The sequence below is a fragment of the Pezoporus wallicus genome, unplaced genomic scaffold (genome assembly GCF_028554395.1).
Source record: "Pezoporus wallicus isolate ANWC-B61680 ecotype Strahan unplaced genomic scaffold, APGP_CSIRO_Pwel_v1 contig_6658, whole genome shotgun sequence".
NCBI lineage: Eukaryota > Metazoa > Chordata > Aves > Psittaciformes > Psittacidae > Pezoporus > Pezoporus wallicus.
In genome coordinates, this window is record NW_026642312.1 from 1,953,557 (window position 1) to 1,979,728 (window position 26,172).

Consider the following 26,172-nt stretch of genomic DNA (forward strand, 5'->3'; position numbering starts at 1 on the left):
AGATTATACTCATGCTCATAACTTCTGCTTATACTTCCAGCCTAGTACACTCTAGCTGCCTAAGCCCATGATGATCCAGCAGCCAGAATTAACAAGAACGTAAGAATTGCCATTATCTATTCCTGAACTGCCAATTTTCATCAGCCAATCTCAGTACCTGCTTCTCAAGGGAAATCTGGCAAATGCTACCAGAAACACAGAGATGGCAAAACTTCAGTAGCTTGACAAAAGCTTCAAGTAGCAGGCAGAATGGCACAGTAGCCAAAAGACAAGAACAGAATGAGTCAGCAACTCTAAGCAGATATTTCTCAAACATGCTGCTCATTTTGGCTCTGTTGGCAGTTATCAGTCTTAAAAATTATACAGTCATTTGACAAGCTGACATAAAAGATAAGATACAGGAAAATAGGGCAGGATATTTTGGACAATAAATTTAAACTACAGTACCTTAACAGGGATTGTCAAGTTAAAGGCAAAACTTGCTGTTCCAACTTTATTTCATTATTTCGATCAAGTCCTAGAATTAATCTGGAAGAGCTTGCTAGTGTCAGTTCATAAATTCTGGAAAAGGGATAAACGTGACATTTAAATGTGCATTTTCTGGTTGTATATGTTCTACAAGTAGTCATAAGAGACAGTCTAGCAGTCAAGAAAATGTTTTTTAAACTACCAAATGTTGGGCAATCATCAGATGCTTCAAGATGACTCTTCACTTTTCAGAGAGGGAAACTACTTCAAATAGGCATAGGCAACAACAGACAGAATAGTTTTGGGTCAGAACGTCCCTGTGATGACAATATTTAAGTAGTTTGGTACAGCATTTTACAGAAAGAATAACATTTGGGATTTTGGATTCCTTAAAATCAGATTTACAGGTAATAGAATAAACTGTAATCACCCCTCCCAAGCATTAGATCTTACTTTGGAATAGCTAATTCAGGTTTTTTAAATTGGGATCATTTCTCTTTAACTGCACTGTAAGTGCATTTGCTCTGGTAGGTCTCACATTTCAGGCAGCAGATCAAGTAAGACTGCAGTTTTATGTGCCTTTCCAATTTGTTCTTAGTATTGTTTGGGCAAGTTTTAAACATTTGGCTATAGCATTTTGGTACAAATTAGCCAGAATAACGTAAGGTTTCAATTTGCAGCTTTAACCTTGCCAATGTCCCAACTACTTTTGCCTTGTATTTGAACTCTGATTTAAATGCTGATTGCAATGGTATTGTTATAATTAGCAGAACAGCTTTGCAGGAACACTGCCTATTAGATAGCAAAAGTGCAACAAGATGTGGTTAGACAGAAAAAATAGTGCCTAAGAACAACCTCTATACTACTTTGTGTCTCCACATATTGCTCAAGGTGATTGTATTAGCATATGAATTCAGATATGCTGGTTAAAGTAATTTAAATAGTGAGCTCTGTTTATTTTGCCAAAGTGTTTATAGTTTTGGATTTATTAACTGTCAAGCCTCCCCCCCCCCCTTACTCTTCCCCAGTTTTTTGGCTTCAAATGATTTTATTTTGGCACATTTAGTAACGCAACATTTCACTTTTCTAGAAAACTCCACTGCTAGAAGAGTAACACAAAACCCCAGGAAACTCACCTGGTCTCCAGTTTCACTACCAACTCAAAACAGCTACAGTTCACTCAAAGCCAACTGAATCTCAGCCCAGTTCCAAGTAAGCAAGGGCAAATTCAAGCATTCATATAAAATTCAGACATGGTTTGGTGCACAGAAAGTCTGCTTAGACAATACTTCAACAGTAGAACCAAGAGCCTTTATTCCCACTAAGTCACTGAAAAGACATGAGGATGGAGAAAAACACAAAAGAACTGCCATCGAAAGTTTTAGGAATAATGTCTAATACTTGGACACATCCAAAAAGAACATATATAGGTTTTCATTTCTGATCCTGCATTAGTAAGCTTCTAAAAAGGAAAAAAGTTAAAGAACTGAAGCAGAAAAAGATCTCATAGCAGGTATCATGTGTAGGAAGGGATCAAAAGATCTAAAGAGCTTTTTCTGCCAAAAGGATCATCAAGAAAAACTGGGTGGAAAACAGCATCTCTTCAGCAACAGTCTTTTGACACAACAGTTAGTGAACTCAAAGTCCTGAGAGGATATACAAACTACTCAAAAGCTTCAATGGAACTCCAGTATATTAAACATAGCTACCTGCCTTATTATGTGAACCATAATACACAGAATGGTTGCCTATTTGCAGACTGGTTCCCTAAGATTTTTATCTTCCTCTGAAATAAGATCAGGATTGCACTCACTTGGATCTCAGTCTGAGCTGGTTCTCTATCAGGAACTATTTTAAATACCAAAAGCATTCAGTAGCAAAGGAAACATTCCATCTTTACAGATTTTTTGTAGTGTCCATCATTGTGCACAACGGAAGGACCATTCCTCTTAAATTCACTGAGCAAATTAAGAATTACTTGGAGAACCAAAAGACCCCCAGACTTTTAGAAGAATGTGATCACATAGCCAAGAGAAATGAACAGAATGACATCCTCCCTGAAAATATCCTATAATGTGTACTTTATTTCCTCATTGGTAAGGTGAAATGAAAGGCACACAACCCAAATAGATCTGTGTTGTTGGTTTTTGGCAGGGAGAGGTTAAGGTGGTTTGTTTTTTTTTCGTGGGGTGTTTTTGGGGGGGGTGGAGAGGGTGTTATTTGTTTGGGGTTTGGTGGGTTTGTTTGCTTGGTTTTAGTTATTTTTGGTTTATTGTGTTGGTTTGTTCTGGGATTTTGCTTGGTGTTTCCTGGATTGGTTTTGGGTGTTTGCTTGTTTTTTCTTTTTTGGTTGGTTGTTTTTTTGGAGAATGTTTTTTTGATTGCTCTTTTTCAAGGACTTTAGCAGAATGAAAATCAGCTCTTAAAGAAGGCTAGTTCCTCATTCACAGACGTCCCTTTCTCTGGAACTGATGTGCCAGGGGAAGATAACAGACAGCAGAACCGTAACATACAGCAGCACTCAGTAGCTTCAGTAGCAAAGACCCACCAGAAAAGGATGCCGAGGACCGCAGTAACACATCTTGATCAACCTTAACCAGGTATCATCTTGCACAAGGTATGAAGTAACACTCTTACATGAGTAATTAAAGCATTACATATTTTCAAAATGCTGCATTTTCACACAGTTACCCCCAGACATGATTTAATGAGAGGAATGGTTCCTAATGAATGTAATTATTCCAGTCAGGCTATAGAGACTGCTTCTCCCAGAATCAAAGAACTGTAGAGTGGAAAAAGACCATTAAGGTCACCAAGTCCAACTGTTAAACTAGTACTGCCAAGTCCACCAGAACCACTAAAAACCCCAAATAAAAGAATACAACTTTTCTGTACACACCTAAAGTTCAGGAGAAACACCTCTTCTGCTGAGATGCATACAAACAGGTACTGCCAAAACAAATGTGTCTGATCTCCACAGTAATCATACATTGCAGTGCTAATGAGTGAAAAAGCTGTGTTCTCTTAATTCTCCTGTTTTCCAAACACAGTCTTTATTAAGTATATTATGGTACATGAACATCGTATGAGGAAGCCAGACTGGAATTCTCAGACTACTGCAGAAACAAACAAAAAAGTTAAATACTTACCTTTTGAAGGTCCCTGAAAGTTAACATCACTAAAAGCAGAAATAATTTTAACTTCTGCAGAATACAGCAGCTGACCTGACTGCATTTCAGCAGAATTCAAAATACAAATCTTTAACAGGGTATATTCACAGGGATTTCAGCACTGAGTCACTCTGCTAAAACAGTGGTTTGCTTCAGGGCTAATCCTTCAATTTGATTTTATAGAAACTGAGAAATAAATTGGAACTCGCACATGGAGCTCACATACACAAGCTCTCACTTTAAAGCTGCCTCTGGATTACTGTTTAAGAGCCATATACATGAAGTGCAAACAGTATCGATTTTTTATTTGAAAAACAGTGAAGTCAATATAAAGCATCCAGCCTGGACAGAATATTCCACTCTCTGCAGGTAAGTGTTAGAAGAAAGCTCCCTGATGAAGGTAAGCCCATACAAAAACATTCAGTCTAATCTTCTAAATCAAGTTTTAGACAATAATATTCCAGCTGAGACTGTGTCTAGCAAATTGCATTTAAATGGCCCACAAAAATCCATTTAGTCTTTCATTTGCCAGAAAAGCAACGGGGGGTAGCAAAAACTCATGCATTCTCAAGTTTCTAACTGTAATTGATTGATGGGGCAAAGAATTGCAGATAATGTCTGAGACTGGAAAAGAAGTAAATGTCAGTGTATATTCAAAGGTAAAGAAAATTGTATTCTCAGAAAAAGAGACACAGTAGAGGTATCAGTGTGCATGCACACTCATAGTCCACCATGCTTCCTTCTGAGTCATGCTGTAGCCAAACAGTCCCTAGAGCATCCTCTGATTTAAAGAGAGGACCAGACATCTATTTTTTGCCATCTACCCTTCAATGAAATACAGAAAGTCACAATAAGAGTGACTGGAATCCAGTTTCTGCACACCAGTACAGAATCACCTTTGCATCCCTCTCAAGTGCATCGCCGGTATCTCAAATTCGAATTTAGGAAGTTGTAAGGTCTGCTAACTACTGTCATCATTATTATTTGGCTAAGGATACTAATTCAAGTTGTCTGTTCTTCACTGGCAGATGATGAGCAGTTCGCATGGGTACATTTAATAGCATGACGAGCATTTTGCCTCTTTGAAACATAAAATCTCCTTCCAAAACCTTACAGAGGCTCAGAATTTACAGTGTAAGGGAGGGTACCATATTTTGGCTGTAACTGCAGCTCCCATTTTCATCAAGAGATTTAACTGATTTTGCCTTAACAGCATACCTAGGACTGAAACACCACATAAGCCATTTCGTTATCCATTTCTTGTACCCATCCTACATAGAAACATAGCAGCACTGAAGCATGACAAATAATGGTTGCAGTAGACAAGAAGAGTGTTTCATTTAGTTGTTCAAACTGATGTCAAGATGACACCTGCTGTCAGATATTTCCTGAGACTGTTTGCTCTTTCGAGCAGGAGTCCTGCTTGACATCTTTTTGCAATCCCTGGGACTCTGTACCTGCCTTAGTAGTACTTCACACAACTACTTCTCTGCTGTAGAGTACCTCAGAGATTGTATCAATCAGTCCCACAGATTTCTTTTCTACTTGTTTAAAGGCACTTCACTGATTCAACTTCAACAAGTGTGTCAATTGTCTTACAGAAACAGAAGACGTGCTCTGCAGAACTGGAAAGAATTAGGTCTGTTCGGAAAGCTGGAAAGCAGGAGCCTTGAAAGACCTTCATCCTCATGTAAAAATTCTATACTCTTCATAGAACTGGGCACTCAGGAATTCAGCTGCCCATAGAAATTCAAAAGATGCAAAGAAGCTGTCTGCAACTTGTTCAATTAAGGCCATTTCACATGCCAGTGAAGGTGAAGACTCCACCTGCAATGTTTTGTAGACATTCCCACTCAATACCTAGGACAAAAACTTCTTGCCACACACAACATGTGGCTCATTCACAGAACATCATACAGCACTATGAATTTACAATACATGACTACAGCAAAGAGCAGAATTGGAGCTGTTTGTGCAGTGTATCAGTTTCGTGATGAAGAGCAAGATACGCTTACCAGTTTCCAGGGTGGGCAGGTACTACTGTATCATGGCAAGCAAATACTAGAGCATGGAGTGCTATAAAGGTGAATTTAACTAAGTTATAAAATGTTATGTAAACACTCCAATTACAAGACATAACCACCACTGCTTGTACAGCATCAAACACAATCAGGCTGCTGTTCTTAGCTGGTCCCTAGACACTACTATATAACTGAATAGAGTTATAGAGTCTTGGAAACACAGAACTCTGCTCATCTTGCAGAAGGTATGAGTCTTTCTGTTCAGCTGAATCCTCCTACAGCATAAGTCTCCTGTGCATGGGGAGAAGAGGCAGCATCTGTAAAACATCCAGATATGCATCAGCTGATAAATGTACCTTTCAGTAACAGCACTGGCTTCAACAGTACCTGCTTTTCCCTAGCACCACTTCCATGTCTCTGCTCTCACTTGCCTTCATGCGACTCATATGCTGCCTGGTTACAACACTCAGTATCTGCCAGATTATACAACAATCCACATTAAGGCAATTTATGTTAAACAGATCCTCATTAGTAACTTCTCAGTAGAAAAACTTAGTGGGAAAATAGTAGCAGCACAGGCTAAGGGGCTACTTCAGCTGTTGTCAAAGTGTCTGTCAGATCACACTTTCCTATGGGACATCAAGAAAAGCCTAGGCTTATATCTGAAATTGCTTCCAGGTATAGAATACGCAGCTCCACTGCTCTGAAGTCTTTCTGAAACTGCAAGAGAACTGATAAAAACACATCTTTACTACATCATCTGCTGGCCTGCATTTAAGCCTCCCTTCACTAATGAATTAATCAGCTGCTAACAAGTGGTCAAGATTTTCAGGGTCAACATTAGTATTCACTGGCTCTACAATGGGTTAGATTAAGAACATAAATCTTAGAGATTAGTAAAGGATTACTTCACATTATCTGATTTGAAAATAAGGGGGAAAAAAAAACATGCTGTACTGATTGAAGCAAAACAGAAATTTAAAGCAATTGTTAAGTACTGACTTAAGAGTTTCCACTATTCCATTGTGGTTTCTAACACCACCCCACCCCATCCCCAGCTGTCATACATGGAAGTAAAAAAGCTTTTATGCATTTCCTACATATATTTTGCATCTTGGCAATTCACCTTCTGTAGGTACCTTAAAACTTTTGAATAAGGCTTACAGAAACATGAAGTTTACTATTCAACCTAATTTTATTAACCATTTATTTATTGTTAAATTTATTGCATAGACTAAAAAGTAAAGAGGCTAAATCAGTATCTCTCATGAGAGAGTGATCTGATCTTCATTCTTCAGGTGCCTGATCTTCATTCTTGATATGGCATGATGCATGCCTAACAATAAACTCTAGTGATTTGTATGATCATTTATCACCTACATGAACTGCTTTTACTGTACACATTCTACAGTCGTAGTCAGACTTGCCAAACTAGAGCTATCCAAAGTCTATTATTTCCTTTAACCACAAGAAATAAAGCCAGACAGAGTAATCAGAGCTTTTAACTGAATTTGTAAGGACAGAAGTGTAAGAAATCAGAATTATTGTTTGGTAACTACCAAGTTCAGCCAACTTCCCATGACAGAGCTGAGCAGAAATGCTAGCTAAGGCACCTAAGTTTATCATCTAAAAAAAAGAAAGAAGTCCTTTCATCTTACATCATTAAGCTACATGTAGATTTAATGATTTCCTCTCAGCCTTCAAAGACACTTGTAAAAACTAGAGCCAATACACTTTCATTTAACAGAGCACACCTACTCACACATAAGAAGGCAGCAGGGAAAGATCAGCATTTCTCTGCTCATAGGCTAATTAGTACAACACTGTATTAATAGTGACACGTAAGACCATCTCCTTTCCCTAGACACCAAAAATCTAGTGCTGGATAATCACACACACCAGTAATTTTAGGTGTCCTTGTCCACTTTTCATGTCCATAGCTAAACTTTGGAAAACTTGGCATAACCAACCTGCATTTCATGGTGTTCATAGTACGAAAATAAGAGGCTGAGATTTAACTTAGGACCTATGTCATAAAGCTTCCATTAGATATATTCTTCAAAAAGAAGTACAAAATCTGATTGCATCAAATTGCCCATAAAAAAAGCTTTTGCTGAAAAAAGTAACATACAAAACTACTCAAAACCCTCTACATTTTCATTCTGCAAAAGTATCTTAAATCCTTTGTCACAAGTTTGTATCAGGAAGTACAGCAGGTGAAAGTGGAAGAACGTTTTAATTTCTGAAGAACTGTTTTTTAATTTCTATATGCTGATAGTACTGTATACAGGAGGAACACAGAGGCAGCACCGCTTCTCTGAAAATTACTAGGATTATGCTGGGGAGCCTGACCTGGGTAATGAGTACCAGCTGCCTACCTTCACTGGTAGCTGCATTCTTCTGGGCTTTGGTGGGTGTGTGATCTGTACTTGAACTCACGTCGGATGAGATGCTTGAGCTGCCTTTGCCTGCAAAGGGAGAAAAAGGTGGAGAGGGTGGGAGAGACAACAAACATAAGTATCAACAGCGAAATAGAAAGACCTTCCGTATCACGGACCTGGAACAATTCCAGGAAGCTTTAAACCAAGTTTAAAGCAGCTGATGTTCATTTTGTACACAGTGGAGGAGAAGTTAACTGCATTTTATCTTATAGCATGTACATCTTTACATGTACTAGAACTGCAAACAGCCTTCTGTGTCACAGGGGCTGTCATTACGTATTTGCCAAGCTCCACTGTAAATGAAAAGTTTGTGATTAACAACATGAGGAAGACTTTCATGATCAGTTTTCTCATTCAAATACCTCTAACACAGATCAGGACAAATGGACACTGACCTTCATGAGCATAGAGGGTTAAATTCAAAATTTGATAAATAAGTTTAATTTTTTGGTTTATGTGTTTACACCATGTATTCAAGTCACTTGGTCTCGTGAAAAATGATAGCAAAGTATCTGCTGTTTCCTCCTACACCATGCTCACTGCTTGATGTAATACACCCTTTTAAAACTAACTTCTACATTTGCTGTTCTTCACTTTTCATTTTTTAAGTGAAATTCAGAACCAATGGATGTTTCTTCTCTTAACTCTCTGAAGACTTTTTCCTGCATTTCCCACATCAATGCCCTCAGACCTATATGTGGTATGTCAAACCAGCTACATGTTGGTAACAGAAAAAAATACAAATACAAAAGAAATAACTGTGATAGATACCACAGAAGAGTGGAGGGTGCTAAAGCAAGGTCCTCTTTTTTTTTTTTTTACCTGTGACCACCTAAGAATGACTCACGTCCGTTTCCCTTCACTCATTCTACTCAATCTCAGTTTACTCCTACTTCCAGGGAGTACATTCAGCTCCACAGCACAAACCAGACCAACCAATCAACAATACATGAGATAACTCTAGAAAGAGGAAAGGCAATGAATACTATTACATTTTAAGAAGTTATCTATCCCCCCAAACACTGCATCAGTGAAGCCTGTAAGAGCTATGTTGACTTTTCAACCAAAATTAGGCTGTATGCAGAAAGCTAGCAGACACTGTGTTTCTGTCACTTGAGTAAAACCTATAATTATAGGAATGTTAGCAAGAGACTTTTCTGATCTGTTATTTCAATCAAGCATTCCTTGGGGTTCTGGGTTACAGTATGCCTGGTTTTCATAACATTTAGATGTAAAGGAGGAGGTCTGATTTTTAAAGGTGCCACAACAGAGCAAGGATTTAAGTTTTAATAGGAAACGACTGGAGAATGTGCAAACGTAGGTTGCTTCACAACCAAGGTACTGCCACTTAATCCATCAGCCAGCCCTAGAGAATCATTCTCCCACATGAAGTTGCTTAAGTTAACATGCTCAGATTTGAGTTGATTGCGGAGTAAAAGGATATTAAAGAGGCCAGAAGGAAGTAAAAAAATAAATGGCTAAGACTAGTAGTTGGGTGGGGTGAAGGTGTGTGTGTGTGTATTTTCAGTGATTCACTAACTGCTTTTTACATTCCTTTAAGAAGTTTAGCAAACCCAAGAATCAATATCTCTTGAATATCACTTCAATTGCTCTCAAGCAATGACACGAGTTTGAGTAATGGACTGTGGTCTTCATAGAAATGACTGCCCCAAAATAACTCTCCAGCTAAGCCAACTAGAGTAGAAGAAAGGCAGGTGAGAAAAGAGAAGGATAAGTGTAAAATAGTTTCTTTCCAAGGAAGAAGCCACAGAAATTGAAATATCTGCAATAGCTAATAATCAAGTCATTAATGACAAGAAAGATATTCAGATAGAATCACCATTACCAGCAACTCCTCATGTACCAAGCACTGTAACTGCAGAAGCAGAGAATCTATCAAGGAGCATCAGCACTCCTTAACAGATTAAGAAAAAAAAACCTAACCATGACCATGGGGAAAAAAAAACAAAACCAACAAAAAAAAAAGCCGAAAAAAAACCAACCAAAAAAACCCAAAACCAAAAACCACCACCCCCCCCCCAAAAAAAAAAAACCCACCAACTGGAAAAAATTATTTCCTCAAAGCAAATAAACAGGATTTCCTCTTAAAAAAAAAAATAGATATATATATATATAGGGGAAAAGGAAGTCAGTGATACCAAACAACAGCAAAATTACTGGCTGGTCATCTGTGGCATACGTTGTTTTCAGAAGGTGAATACCTCCTGTGGCTATGGATCTCCCTCATTAACATCAAAAATATTTCTATTTACACCATGTACAAGCAAGCCTTCAAGAGCACAACAGAAATATTTTAGTCACTGCAGGGTGCAGACTGCCAGTACATCCAATAGCAACACTTACAATTGCGTACTTACATAGGAACTGTGAAATACCAGCTATAAGTCTAAATATTTAGCATTTAAATCTACTTGAACTTTGAAACGTTTTAACTCCTTGGGAGAAGTTAAAACTAGAAATTAAGAAAAAATAATCCATAGTGGTTACTTCTTTGGTTGGATACCAGTTCTTCCTGCAGTTACACTCTTGATGTTTTATGATACTGTCTTCTCCAGCTGTATACAGCCTTGAAACAAGCCTTCTTCCTCTCTGTCTACCCTGAAACTCTCTATTCATGTGCGTGGGGTGGGGAGGGGAAGCAGGAGATACTTTCTAGTATATTTTCAATGTGTTTTAAATAGACTAGCAGATGCTATATCTATTCTTTTAGTGCAAAACAAAACCATTCACTTCTAATCAGCTAGATCTGGCTATTGTAGACTCATGCACACCTGCAAGAGCTAACATGTATGGGTATCTAAGTATTCTCCCAAAAACTTGGGTTTGATAATGAGAGAGAGTGCAGCGTCAGAAAGTTCCCAGATAATGTAAAACATGGAGAAATGGTTGATACACCATGAGGTTACTGCCATTCAGAGGGAGCTCATCAGGCTGAGAAAAATGGGCAGAAAAGAAGCTCAGAAAGTTAGTTCAACAGAAGAAAATGCCAAGTGATGCATCTGGGGACGAATAACCCCATGTACCAGTGCGTACTGAGAACTGACCAACTGGAATGTGTTTTGACAAAGATCTGGCAATCCAGGAGGACACCAAGTTGAACATCAGCCAGCAATGGGCCTATGTGGCAAAGAAGACCAACAGCACCATCGGCTGCATTAGGAGAAATGTAGCCAACAGGCTGAAGGAGGTGTGCCCTGGGTTCAGAAGTAGCAGTCATCTTTCTCCTTCTTAGTAGCTGGTGCAGTGCTGTGGTTTTGACTTTCGGCCTGGGAACAGCGCTGATAACACTGATGTTTTTAGTTGTTGCTCAATAATGTTTACTCTGACCAAGGACTTTGTAAGTCTCATGCTCTGCCAGGGAGGAGGGGAAGCCAGGAGGAAGCAGAGACAGGACACCTGACCCAAACTAGCCAAAGAGGTATTCCATAACGCAGCACGTCATGACCACTATATAAACTGGGGGCAGTTACCTGGAAGGGGTAGATCACTGTTCAGGTCAGGCTGGGTATCGGTTGGCGGGTGGTGAGCAATTGTATTCTCTTCCCTTGTTATTTCCCTTATCATTACTATTACTGGTGGTAGCAGCAGTGGTTTCTGTTATACCTTAGTTACTGGACTGTTCTTATCTCAACCTGTGGGAGTTACATTCTTTAGATTCTCCTCCTCATCCCTCCAGGAGTGGGGGGAGGAAGGGCAGGGGGGAGTGAGTGAGCAGCATTGTAGTTCTGAGTTTCCAGCTGGGCTTAAACCACGACAAAGTGATACTCCTCCCCACCTCTGCTCAGCACTGGTGAGACACATTTGGAATGTTGGACCCAGTTCTTGGCTCCGCAGTACAGGATAAGTAGGGACACAGTGAAGAGATTCCAGAGAAGGGCCATAAAGACAATAGGACTAGAGCATCTCTCCTAAAAGGAAAAGCTGAGAGCTGGGACCATTTAGCCTAGAGAAGAAAAGGCTCAGAGAGATCTTACAAATATATAGAAATACTTGAAGAAAAGGTGTGAAGAAGGAGGAGCCAGGCTCTGTTCAGCGTTGCCCAGTGACAGGACAAGAATAAATGTGCACAAATCAAAATACATGAAATTACATTAAAACATAAGATTTATTTATTTATTTTGCTTTGATGATGATCCTGTATCAAATCAGGAACTTTTAAATGCAAACGTTTCAAGCAGAGGTTCTGTGCTAGAGGAGACACCATCTAACCTAAAATTCAGAAAACTCTTGACTCAATACAGGAAGCCTTTTTCCATGCCTTACTTGATGGCCACATAGTATTTTCAGGAAGCACGTGGCAAGATAAGTGAAAGAGACAAATTATTATTTAGTATATGGGAATGGTGCTTCCAAACATTCAGCAAGTAGCATGAATTCCCAGGCCCAGCTCACCTGAGCTTACCTGAGCCAGGCTCTTCTGCAGTGATTTTCTCAGGATGTTATCTGCCTTGAGGTGCTGGAAGAGCATCAAAGGCAGGCAGTAAACTGGTGAAGGGTCTAGAGAATAAAGAACGAGCCTTATGAGGGGTGGCTAAGGGAACTGCGGTTGTTTAGTCTGGAGGAGACTCAGGGAGAACCTTATCATTCTCTACAACTACCTGAAAGGTTGTAGTGAGGTAGGTGTCAGTCTCTTCTCCTGAGTAAGAAGTGATAGAACAGGAGGAAATGGCCTCAAGTTGTGCCAGGAAGGTTTAGATTGGATATGAGGAAAAATTCCGTCACCAAAAGGGTTGTCAAGCATTGGAACAGGCTTCCCAGGAAAGTGGTGGAGTAATCATCCTTGGAGGTATTTAAAAAACATGTAGATGTGGCACTTAGGGACATGGTTTGCTGGTGGACTTGCAAGAGTTAGATTAATGGTTGGACTCAATGATCTTGAGGGCTTTTCCAACCTAAACAATTCTATGATTCTATGACTTGCCATTGTCTAGAGTTACCTTTGTGCTTTCAATGGTGTTTTATTTCTAAGCCAGAAGTTGGAATCCAAAAGAAGGAATCCAAAAGAAAGCAAACTGTACTATGGTTGTAGGTAGATATGGGAGAAGGAAGCAATTTTCCTACAACACAACATAATTCACACCAGGAGTAAATGTAGCATGGACTTCGTCACACCTGCAATGAATCACACAGATGCACAGTTGCAATTCAAATTATGTCTCTGACCTGCTCCTGAGGAAGCAAGATCATGGATTTTTTTTTTCCATCTACTAGTCGGTGCCAAAGTCTTACAATAGTCATAAGAACAAGATTGCAGCCATCTAACTTATTATACTATTTCCTACACATTTTATTTTGATCTTGCTGGAAAGAAAATTAGAAAAAGGCAAGTGTATAAGAGATACTTCCTCTGAACACTGTCTCTGTATCCAGCTCTTTGTAGCCAAAGGATTTTTTTTTTTTTTGGTCATAGATATCTTTGTACTCAATAATCCTATAGCTCTATTAAATCTACCTGGTCTCTTTTGGTGTTATGAGTATTAAAATAATGTGTTCAATTTTCTTTCTATCACAAATAGACTAAAATGTTAGGCTTGTTTGTTTTATAAAAAGCGTTTTCATCTTCAGTTTTGCTACCAGAATAAATATGTATATTAATGAGACTATTCAATGAAGCACTACTAGAAGGCTGCGCATGGAACTGGGTGGTCTTGCTTCAGATTTCAATATTGCTGAAAAAAAGCAATAGCACTCTCCTGCTATTTGTATAACTAGTTATAATCTTCCCTCCCACCCTCCAATAAACATACCCATTAGCAGTCCAAAACACTTCTATCGATGTATTTCAGGTTGCTTAAAACTTGCAGGACAGAATCAAGTCTAAATGCACACAAGGCATCTTAGCCAAATGGAAGTATTTGACAAACACTGGAAGCAGCATGGACCAATGAAAAGCAAACTTTGGATTCTGCCAGTCACACTCACCACTGACAAGTGTCACAAATCAGTCAGGACAGAAGCAATGCAATTTAAACTTATGCGGTAAAGTACACTCTGACTGTCCAAGACCGAAAGAAAACAGTTTCAGAAGCACATATGTGAAGCCTGTCACAGTATTAACAGTATGTGACAGGACACATTTCTAACTATATGACCTCACCTGCTGCATTTGTTATTTTCCTCATTGTTACTGCACATACAGCCAGACAAACAGAGGCTGCTTGAATTATGTTATGCAAGTTGTAAGAAACACAAGGTCCATTGACTTGTGTGGTAGATGGTGTGCCCAGGCAGTGGATCCCTTTCACTCTGCTCTGGAATAGTTTTACTGGTTTTTTTTTTTCCAGCACGTTTGCTCTTGGATTCAGATGCATGGGTGTTTTTGTGCTGTATTTTACATGCCCTTCTAAGGTCACGTACAAACAGACTGAATTCTTGGAAAATAACAGCAGTATTATTTTTTACATCGAGTTTTAATCCAATAACATCTGCCTTCAGCAGGCAGTGACAGTTACCTCAGGAGTTAAATGGACAGTGGGGCCAAATCCATGCTGAAGTGAAACACTAGACAAAATGTCAAAACAGAAAAAGGAAACATAGTAATTGAGGGGAAAAAAAAAAAGGCAAAAAGCAATAAAGTCCAGAATAATAAGAGCCATTAATCTTTTTAATTGCCCAAAAGCATTACAGTGCAGTGATTTGCTTACTTAAACCATCAATTCTCATACAAATTACATTAGTCAATTCAACTTCTGAACATTAAAGGGCATATATATATGGCTTTTTTACCATTTTTTAATCAAGTATATACCAACTGCATCAAGAAGAGATCCAGGAAAAACAATCTAAACCTCAAAGCATCAAAGATTATGCAAGAGGAAAGAAAAATCTCTTTTCCTACTTCTGTTTCCACAACACATATTACACACTGGTCCAAGTGTCCAAACCCTCAAATCTGTCTTGTTTACAATCTGTACCTCTGGAGATCACAGACTTCTAGTAGATTTCCAAGTATCCCCGCAGAAAGCAGCAGTCTGCTGGAATACTTAGGTTTTGAGGATACACAGCATCCTTTAAAGATACAATATATTAATACATTTATCCACAGTAAAAGCAAAGTTGGATGACGCATGTGGACAATCGTTCTCCTTGAACTTCACATTCCTACCAATGGAAATTCTATGACAAAACTGGTTTCCATTTATTAACTATTCGCTACTGAACAAACTATCACTGATTTAACATTGAAGGTACCTACCTAGTAGCACTGTCACTTACTGAACTGCTTTCCGGATGGGCTGCGTTTAAAACCCAAACAAGCAAAATAGTAATCTGCACAAACTCCAACCCCAAGGAAATGAAATAATCTGAATATTCCACAGGGAGTGCACTGAAGATGAAGTTTGCAGATATGTGGTAGCCCGGGCACTTCAGGACAGTATTTGCTAGAACTTTCAAGATTACAATCTCTACAAGCATTTTTACATTATAATGTGGATTATAACTCCAGCTTCCAGGATCACTTAATTTGTCTGTAAAATTTGGCGTAATTTAGCTGTGAAATAGTATACTTAGTTCTGCAGGATTTCTGTCAGTTTTAAGCTAAATTTCAACTCAGGTTACAGAAGCCAATTTGGCCTTCACTGTTCTTCTGGTCCCCGTCTTCCTCACCTCTTCAAGTACCACAGCATGCTACAACCCCCCCGCAAACACTAGCAGAACACAACTAGTGCACTAAAGTACCTCCTGAAGAAAGTCATTCACCTTAGTAATTTTTAGTATTTTTCGGCATCTGTACTCCGTCTGGGTGCCTGGGTGCTGGCCAAGGGTGTCTGCCTGAGTGTCTCCTTGTGCAGAGCAACTGGGGCTGCCAGTGCTGGACACAGTCAGTTCCAACAGCCCCGCGGCAGGGCACTGCTGAGCCCCTCAGCCACAGGCAGATGCCTCAAGGTAGCAAAGCCTTGAGACACAGCCTATTAATATCCCTGTTTTTAATCAGTGTTACAAGATTCAACAAGCCATTTGCAAGGAGAATTTGTAACACCAAAGGAGATTAGGACTGATTTAATTAGAATAGAAATACAACAGTTGAAGTTCCACATCTTATAAGAAACAATGGTTTATCCACTATACTGCAAAGTGCTTGAAAACTTACATTTTAATGTATGTATGGGATTGAATTTTTCAGAACTGTTTAGCAGAAAGATGCTTATAGCTAACAAGACAAGCCTATTCAGAAAGGCTGGATTAAGTTTAAGAATCCACATCTGCGCAAACAAATCTACTTGCTGTGCTGAAAGTCTACCGGGTTGGTAATTCTGATATCGATAACTTCGTGCTAAATAAACTATGACTTCAGAATGGCTGAAGACTTTATGACATAATGAAGACTTGAATACATAATGAAGTCTTCAAGTGGATTCATCTGATGACTGAGAAGAGGCAGGGCAGATATAGTTTTCTGAAGTAACCTGTCTCACTCCTGTACCTTCACCTCCTCATGTAACAGTTGATGACACTTGCTCCTTTTCTAGTGAATTTCAGCATTCACTGGTAAGCCTTGTTAACCAAGAACTGCAAATGGGACTACTAAAGTCACCACCATTTTTGAAGATGGTACATCTCTGCTTATAAAAGCATTTCACAATAGAGTGATGAACAGCAAGCACATACCACTGGTGAGTTTATAAAGAACTAATATTGTGCTAAACTACTCTGGCACAAGGCCTTTCTTTGAAGCCTACTGTGTGCCAAAAGGTAATGCTAATTTGCAGCCAAAACTTGCACGCACTTCAAGTGTTAAGGCCTACATTTCAAACACTGGTAAAAACCAAACAATTCAGTCTAGGAGGTAAATATTATTTAAGTAATGTTGCCTAAAAAGGAAAGAATGCAAGTGTACTTCTTACTTGAACTCAAAATGAGGAAACAAGACAAGAAATCTGTAACATCTCTTTATCTGTTAAAAAGACTAAGGCGTATCATGACTGAGTCTTAAAATACAACCTTTTACTGAAAAGGCTTAGCCCATACTACAAAAGCCTTTCCTATTGTAGCCTTTTATTTTATCACTGGAACAGGGAAATAAAACTTTAGGCTTCCTACCAATCACAGAGTTTGTTTAGAAGCTGCTACATTCATCCAATATTGGAGTGTTCATTACAAGTTGTCTTCCAATCACCAACATGTTGTAAGATGGGAATTTACTCAAGACATAGTTCTAAAATTTAGTTAGAAATAATGCTTCCTTAGTATACACTAACCATAACTGTACTATTTTATTTCAACAGCCAAAATAATTATTAAACAAAAAAAATATAGTTGAGTTGGAACAAAACAAAATATCTTTTATTTTGCTTTAATTGATCTCTGAGAAAATAACTTCATTGCCAAGTTCTCCACTAAAGGCTGCTTCAAACTTGGTTTTCTCCCAACTGCACTTTAATTTAAACATATTTCTAATCTTTTATGTTAAAAAAAGACAATGGCTATTCAGTTCAATACCAAACCTAAAGTGGTGGAGACTTCATTCACACATTATCAAGAGACACCCCAATGTGTGGATAGCCTGACAGGACAAATTCCAGTATAGATTCTGAAGTGGCTGCAGAACCTATTATTGCGCTGGAACATATCAGGCATTTGCTATAGGTCTGAATTTTATAAGACAGTAACATGCTGTTCAGATGTCCAAAATCAAACCCACCAAATATGTTTGTCTTCCACAATAATACTATTGACACTTAAAATCTATATTTATATTGCCACAAACTAGTCACAGCATTTGAACACAAAAGGTTAATATTAACTTGCACTATCAATCTTACTACTCATTTCACTTAAAGCACAAAAGTTACAACATTGTCAATTATAATTTTCATCCATTTCCCAGAACTTCATCCAATGCACGCACTGAAACATGAAGCGTCTCTTACTGCTGCATGAACAGATGTCCTATGTTCACAGTCAAAAGTGGCTGTGAATGTTCAGGTAACAAGGTCCAGCTATCCTGCTTACAGCTTATAAAACATCATCAATCTCACAGATTATGATGATATTACACTTAAAGATGTAACTACAGGGAATGCAGAACCTTTTCTCAAATACAGTGTTTAGTCCCCAGTCATGCCTCACCTCTCCATCCAAAAGAGTCTAAAAGCAAAGTTATCCAGTCAGTCTGGTTGCAAAATTTCATTTGCTCATCCATGAGGAGGATCCAAAGCAAGTTGTACTCCCAGTCCACTTCCCAGCTCTCAAAAGGTTTTCAATAGCTGACTGACTTTTCTCTCTTCTACTGAATTGTTACTACACACTACTCATTGTTAACCTGACCAGACCTTTCCCTGGCTGACCAAGCTTTCACTGGTCCTTGCACTTAGCCTCCCTTGTGGACTTGGTTCTTAGCATGTGTAGTCTGCAGAACATCACTTGGGAAAAGTTGACAAGTGAAGGCAAATTCTCCAACTTATCAAGCACAGCAGCAGAGAGCATAAAGGCAATTTGCAATCTGTCAAGCTTGACTGAAGACTAGATTTTCATACAAGTCTTTCCACCCAGATAGGAGCTTTTGCATGTGCTTAAGTCATGTAACAGATCTCCAAAACCTCTCTCATGGTATCAGTATTCCCACAGCCTAGTTTTGATGCTATTGTCTGAAATCTAACCAAATTCAGTCGCCACGATGAGAACATTCACACAGAAGTTTCTTCTGAAGGTGCTTTACTTTCCTGGTCTGACACTAGATTAGTACAACCTTGTATAGCATAGATGGCAGATCTGATTAAAGAAGTCATTCCTTTTTTATCTTAGTCATCAGCTGGATCAACAAACTAAACAGATTCTTCCTATCATTGCATGACTGCTTAATCGGATGCAGTGGAAGCGTAAGAAGCCCGCAGTGGGAGTTAGCTGCTGTGGCAGAGCAGTACTTTTGGCATAGTATATGGTAACACCACAATTACCAACCTCACAATAGCCCCCAGATTTTAATGTTGACAGCTAGTTAAATCAGAGTTAACAATAAAGAGGTGAGAAAGTGAAATACCTTTATAGAGACAGTGTACAAAGTACTCTGGTACCACTGTCCTCTCTGAAAAGCAATGTGAAAATCTTTCACATGACAATACAGACCTGAAAGTCTAAAATGACTTTTTCAATTAAAGAAGATCAAAGGGATCTGACAGCTAAGGAAGAACAGTTAAGGATCATTTTACTCCTTTAGATAAGCACAGTCACTTCCAGCTTTTCTTCACTGATAGATACAGGGAGGGAGGAGGGGGAAAGGGAAGTGGCTGACTCAAGAATGCAAGTAAAAGACTTTGAAAAACTGTAGTATTATGAAAACTAAATTAAAAAGATATGTGAAAAAGGCATACAGTGATGCAAAGTTGTACCTTAAAGTCAAAGAAAAGGAGATAACCTGCACCCTTGAGAAACATGTATTTATTTTTTCTCTTCACCATAAAGTTTGGCAAAGCTATGAGCCACATACTACCAGGTTCAGAAACCAAACTTGTAAGCACTCACAACCAACTCAAAAACAATTAAGAATGAGAAAAGCTGTGCATACAAAAGATAACCGAATCAAACTAAGTTTTCACACTATTCATCTGACAAACTTGGAATTTCACAGAGTTAAGGAGGAAAAAAGAGGAAGTATCTAACACTTCACTAACCACAAATATCTGGCAATTAAAAATTAAACAAATGAACAAAACAGCAACAAAAAACAACACAGTAGCTGCCTGATTTTATTTAAGCACAGTTTTAATACATCACTTTATAATAGAAATAATTCCATTATTTCTATTATAAAATTATTGTACTTTCAACTGCATAACTTAATAATTGTCTGGTCTTAATTCTGTATAAAGACTGTGCATATTGTAATTTGCTGCTGCAGTTACTGTCTGAACAATGAGAATCAGTCCTTTCCAAAACAACACAGAGGCTCATCTATACCCAGAATTTGAGCAGGACAGGAATTTTCCATAGAAATAATGTGGCTTTCAGTGCCAATTCAGCATTTTTGTTTCTTCTGAAGCATTATCTATATTTCAGCTGTCTTTCACATAAATCTTCCCTTCAGAGAACATGGGAACATGGCATGGAAACTCCCAGTAGAGTTAAATATAAATACATCAGCCATAAAACATTAGAATTTCCTCATCTATTTTAAGCATAGCATGCTTCAAGATATCCCAACAGACTAGCAACAAAAAGACAAAGACACTACTTAGCCTTCCCTATGACCTTCAACAGGCGCCGTTATTTATAATCAATACGGGGGGGGGGGGGGGGGGAAGGACACATTCAGTAAAAAACAAAGGTAGGTAATATCTACCCTGTTAATTAATCAGTAATTAATTTTGAAGGTTTTTTTCATTCTAGCTATTTAGTAGCATGTATGCCACTGGCATAAATATTGTTCAGCTCTAGTTTGAGGATTAAAATCCTCTGAAGCTCAGAATCCTCTGTGAAGCTCAGATTGAACTAACTCTGAATGAGTTTTATCTAATATCTTTGTGAGAAGACATGCTTCAGTCTTCTTTTCTGCAGTACAGACAAGTAATTCTGTTCTTCAGCACAAGAAATCATACCTATAGCATTCAGAATTACCACCTCAGAGGAAAAAAAAAATATTGAAACTAGGGTACAACTGCAGCAGAAGTAAAGAGAGCAAAAACAAGACGACAGTCACTAATCTGTCTTGGCTAGAGCCAAGATAAGCAGCTGGAAGAAGGACAAGGACAAGCGCAGCAACTGCTTAACCTTAGTTTGGTGCAGCCAGAGTAGCTCACACAGGTCAACTTTATAACCAGCCTGGATTTCTTGCATTTAAGGCAAAACCAAAAAAGATAATGAGAAGTAGATTAGGTCTTGAACCACATGAGCCTTTGACAAAGGTGTAGATTGAGTTGGCCCAGGACACTGAAAACCAAAGGGGCTAGCCACATTTACATACAGTAGGTATGTTGGTGGCCATTACGCATGACAGTTCAGTCGATTGCTCAGGATGTTCCTGTCTAGATGGTTTCTGGGAATCTAAAATCATGCCACAGGAAAGTCACTGCTATTACAGCCTGGAGGGCACTGTTAGCCCTCTCTGTCCATGCCCATTCACCCTCCCCTTGGGCCTCCCCCCAACTGCCTGGGACCCCAGTTCAGCCCCACAAGGGCCATCACTCACTTTGTCAGCAGTTCTGTAGCCTGGCTGGTCTCCAGCTCCCCACCATCCTGCCCTAAACCACCTGATTCTTGGGACATTCATTTATTAATGCAAAGGTTCTTGCTCTGACCCAACCATGGGTGGGTCACCTCTACAGAAGAGAGGGACAGAAGAGGACATAATGCTTTCGTTAATATTCATTTGATACCAGATCTTTACCACATTACTACAATGTCATGTGCATATGCTGAAACACTCAGTATAACCTCAGTAAATCATTCCTGCTTCTTTATCCTACTTTAACACATATGTTTTAATTAAGCAGTACTGGTAAAACCTAACAGAAGCTCCATCAAAGAAATGTAAAAAAAAAATCATTCTCAAGTGATTAAAAAAACAAAAAAAACAAAAATCATACAAACATTTTTAAGCTTTGTAATAATAGAGAGTTGTTGAAAGTTCAGAGAGGACACAAAGTGATATCATTGCCTATAGTACTGTAACAGCAATGATTACAGAGGAAACAGTTCATTATCTCAGAAAAATGCTGTCAAGAATTGGGTTGGTAAAAGGGGAGTGAAAATAGAAATACAAATGGGGCCATCAGTTGGTCTGAAACTAATGGAAAACACATACCAGGCTTTGTGGTCAACAGGCTAAGGTCCAAGCACGCTATCCACAAGCTCTTTCTCGTTCTCTGTTTGAATAAACTTCCACTCAATTATTCATTTTAATGGGTTTTGCATCATCCTGAAACTGACTGTGCTACTTATGTGATGCAATGAAGGGAGATAATCCAATTGGCTTTACTTAAGGCTTAGCACCTTACTCCTGGTGACTTTGAAAGATGTGACCTGATGAACCAAATGAAATTAAAGTACTGTCCAGAACAGCAGAACTTGATTAGGACAGAATATCCAAACATAAGTGAATGTTTTTTCCATTGAAAAATACAGCTCAAATTTTCCCAGTTCTTTCAGTCTCTCTGGTTAGCTTTATTTTGCTGAAAAAGCAGTCATCACTGCTAGCTCATTTCTGTGAGAACTACTCCAACTCCTTGACCATCATCTGCCTGACAAGAAACATTCTCAAAGCAACTTTCAAGCATGGAGTAGAGATATCTGACAATTTAGTCGCTTGGGCTTTATTTCGCATCTTCCTGCATTTGCTCCAACCTGTTTAATGATTTCCAGCTATTAAGTTTAATAAAACTTACAACCATGTTAGTAAGTTTTTGGTAGCAGACAGAGCAAGTCTGGACTTCTGTATGCAGAAGTTGAGCACGGAGCAGATAACTCATGTCCTGGGAAGTGACGACAGTTGTGTACTTCCTCCCACTTCCCCCTTTCTGAAAATTCTTGTCTAGTCGTATTTGGCACCTTTCATGCCTAAGCGCTTCCTTAACTAGTAAGCATCTACTTTTGTAGTTGTAGGCAATAGCAGGCTGCATTTAATTTCCAGGGAAGCATATAGTTTACATGAGCCAGAGGGAAACACCTGCATCTCTCTAGTCTTGGCATGCCCATGACTGCATATCAGATCAAAACATAGCTGATGTCGAAGAGACACAGGTGCAGGAAGCTTGCTCCAGTGCTCATTTCCACAATATCCTTTTAAAAGGACAGCTTATCCTTTGCTAACTACACTTAGGAGAGCTGCTAACTACTCATATGATTTTCTTTTTTTCTAACATATGTTTTAACTAAATGACACTATAAAATTACAGTTTGAGAAATGATGCATGCCATGCCAAGAACCTGACTTACTCCTCTTAAAACTTACTCTTTAGAAACCATCTGTACTGTGACAGCAAGGAGCAATACTGCTTGTCCAACCCAGTTAAAAGTTTTGCTGATTTATCTCATTCTTCACTATGCTATTCAGTGCTACCCTCGGGGAAATATTTATGAACTAAACCACTGCTGTAACACAGAAAGGGCCTTCAGAATGTTTTGAGATACGCCTCTACCAGTTCATTAGTATGTACTGCCAAACATAATAGAGTTGAAATTCAAAAATAATTCCATGTATCAGGGAACAGTCACCAGTGGGATACGTATATATACTGAAACACACTCATTTACTAAGGCTGAATTCTCCAAAACTATACAACATGCTAAAACTAATAATGAAGCAGCAATTTCTCACTTAAACATTATGCAAGGATTTCCTTGGGTGCTCCTTACCTTCATTAAAGGGTATCTAAGGCTAATACTTTTTTAAACATAGGTACAAGCCCTACAGCTGCAGGAAAGCCATCACAGCCCTATACCTGGAACAATCACGCCCACTAACTCTGTCCAGGGAGCACACTGAGTACCCAGACCAGGTCCCAGCTTAGCAGCAGTCCATGTTATGATAACCCTCCCCTCAACTGTTGCCTCACCTGCGCCAGTGGTAAGCTATACTTGCAACACAAGTGGAGCAGATCACATTCTTGCACAGTATGTGACTCAGTGCAAAAAATCTGCTATGTTAGCACAAGCCAGCTCTGGAGGCATTTTAAACCAAACAGGCCGATTTTCCCACTTGCATCAATAACTGCAGGTTCATTTTAAATGCACTACCAGAGGCAAGAATACCTATAATCATCACTGTTTTTCCACTGTCTGTCATAACCTTTGTCAAAGGCGGCAATAAACTTCACAAGATGTTTCTTACTCAAAACCTGAACAGAGACAGGCTGTAGGGGAAGGAAGGTAGAAGTGAAGAATGCAACAAAAACTTATTCCATGTCTATGTCAGAAAACAGAGATACATTTAAATGTTGGGTAGCTGAGGTGAGGCAATATAAACAATATTTTCTAAAAGGCCTCCTGTACTTCCTACAGTGTGCAATAGATGTTTGTACTAATTGAACGATCATTCTACACCTCTGAAATAAAAAAAAAAAACAAACAAAATTTACCAAAAGGAAGTTGCCAGAGGAAAATATCTAAGTAAGATATCACCGTTTCTTTTCTAGAAAGACTCCTGCTGCAACTGATCAGCATGGAACAAATTCTTGGATAAACCAAAGAATAAATGCTATTTGAACATCTATGCTGACTTGAAAACTCAGCAAGTGACTTCATTTCCGCATATAAATGCACACACACAGATGCATATAATCAAGAAATGTAACAATGTTTCAGTTTTTAAGATCATTTCATAAATGGAATTTATTCAATGCAACAACCACACCAGTATTACTACTTTGAAATTCATTATCTCTATTTCAGATGTCAGTGAACACCTCACAGCAAACTGTCTTATTGGTTACTTCTCAAGACGCAACATTCCTTGACTTGATTCACAATGCAGCACAGTTTTTGTTGAAGTGAAAAACTATCTGAGTTACAGCAGTAAAATCCATCTTCAGAAAGCATCACCATAAAATCTGAAACTGTAGATACAGGCACCTATTAATGACAAACATCTTTAGCAAATAAGTCCGCTCACAAATGACTGAATACATTTTGAATCTAATACTTAAAGCATTTTAAAAGATATACAACTACTGAAGATTTTTCTCAAAGTGATTTTGGCACACAAAAGAATAGATGGATATTGAGCATGCATCCACTGGACTGGGTCAGACAGAGAGGTTGATCTGTCTCCCAGCTCTGGCTGACAATGCTAGACAGCAGATGCCTTTTTGGCAGTTATATCTGAGCCTGAAGAAAACCACATCTCTCTCAGAAAGGACTACTATCACACCCTTGTCTTTTTCTCTTACCTTAAAACCATCTAACAACCATAAGTAAATACCTGTTTGAAAAGGAACCTTTGTGGAGGAATCCATCACACAAAGCTTGATCTGTCAACGAGGGTGACCTTTCATTATGTAAAAGTACCCCTATTTCAGAAGGATAAATCCAAGACTCAGTTTTCATTACACCACTCCACTGGCTTATAACAGTACAGAATAACTTTTTTCAAAGATTTTTGGCAGTCTCTCTTTCCAAAAAAGTCACCACTGATAAAAAAGATCATACAGCAAGAGCTCACATTGCATGCACTATGCACTTTAAAAGTCAAAACAATGAGAACAATCCCCAGGCACTACCTCACACAAGGGAGGTATGACTTGTTGATCCAGACTTATTCAGAGTTTACTGTGCCCATCCTACCAGTTGGTCAGCTGAAACAAACCAGCCAAACAGCTCTTCCTTCACAGCCTTCCATTCCACCTACTCCCTAGTGACATCCACGGGCACTTTTCCAAGGTGCCCTTCAAGCTCATGAAATCTTCTTAAAACTACGTCCCCCTTTGAGTATCTCAGATGAAGCTCCCTGTGAATCAAGCAGTTTGCCAGGAGGTAGGCAAGTATCTATCAAGCCAGCTAGTATTGAATACTATTTATTTGCTTAAATGTCTTCCTATACCAATCCAACTCATCCAACACACGGAACAACTTCTGTAGGGCTGTAATTTTATTCTATTGCTGCAGTCCAGCAGAAGGAACAACCAACCCAGTCAACATTTCAATTCTGGAAGAGTCCAGCAAAAGCTTTTTCTCCTGCTGCTGGCAAGGGCAAGCAGTTAATCTTATAATTTTCACTGAGAACAGCAGAGAATAAAAATTCCTCTGAAAGTTGATCAAGTACCCACCACAGTGGGTAAACCAAACTGCCAAGTGACATATAACAGGATCCCTGCAAAGGAACGCGGGGTCATGACACACACTATCTTCCACAATGATTTATGCCTTTTAAAAAGTTGTAAATATCAGGGGATAAAGTAGGTGGTCATGTCACTCTCTTCATCCAACAAGTCTGCACTGATACAGCGCACTGAAATAGGAGGACTGTCATGACAGCACTGTCAAAATCAAGAAAAAGTATCAGTAACTGACAGATGAGTGAGCCATTTGCTTGCAAGTGGCCACTTACTAATTCTGCACAGGCAGGAGGAAGGGATTCAGTTCACTGAAAACTTCACAGTACTGCAGATGAGTCTGCTC

General features: G+C 38.9%; 1 protein-coding gene across 1 annotated transcript in view; it reads right to left on the reverse strand.

Annotated features, from left to right (window-relative positions):
* Positions 1 to 26,172, reverse strand: part of FBXL7 (F-box and leucine rich repeat protein 7) — a 180,148-nt gene that overhangs the window by 129,614 nt on the left and 24,362 nt on the right. The window contains exon 2 of the mRNA XM_057428838.1: positions 8,038 to 8,127. Coding sequence (XP_057284821.1) covers positions 8,038 to 8,127 — 90 coding nt within the window. The remainder of the gene's footprint in view (positions 1 to 8,037; positions 8,128 to 26,172) is intronic.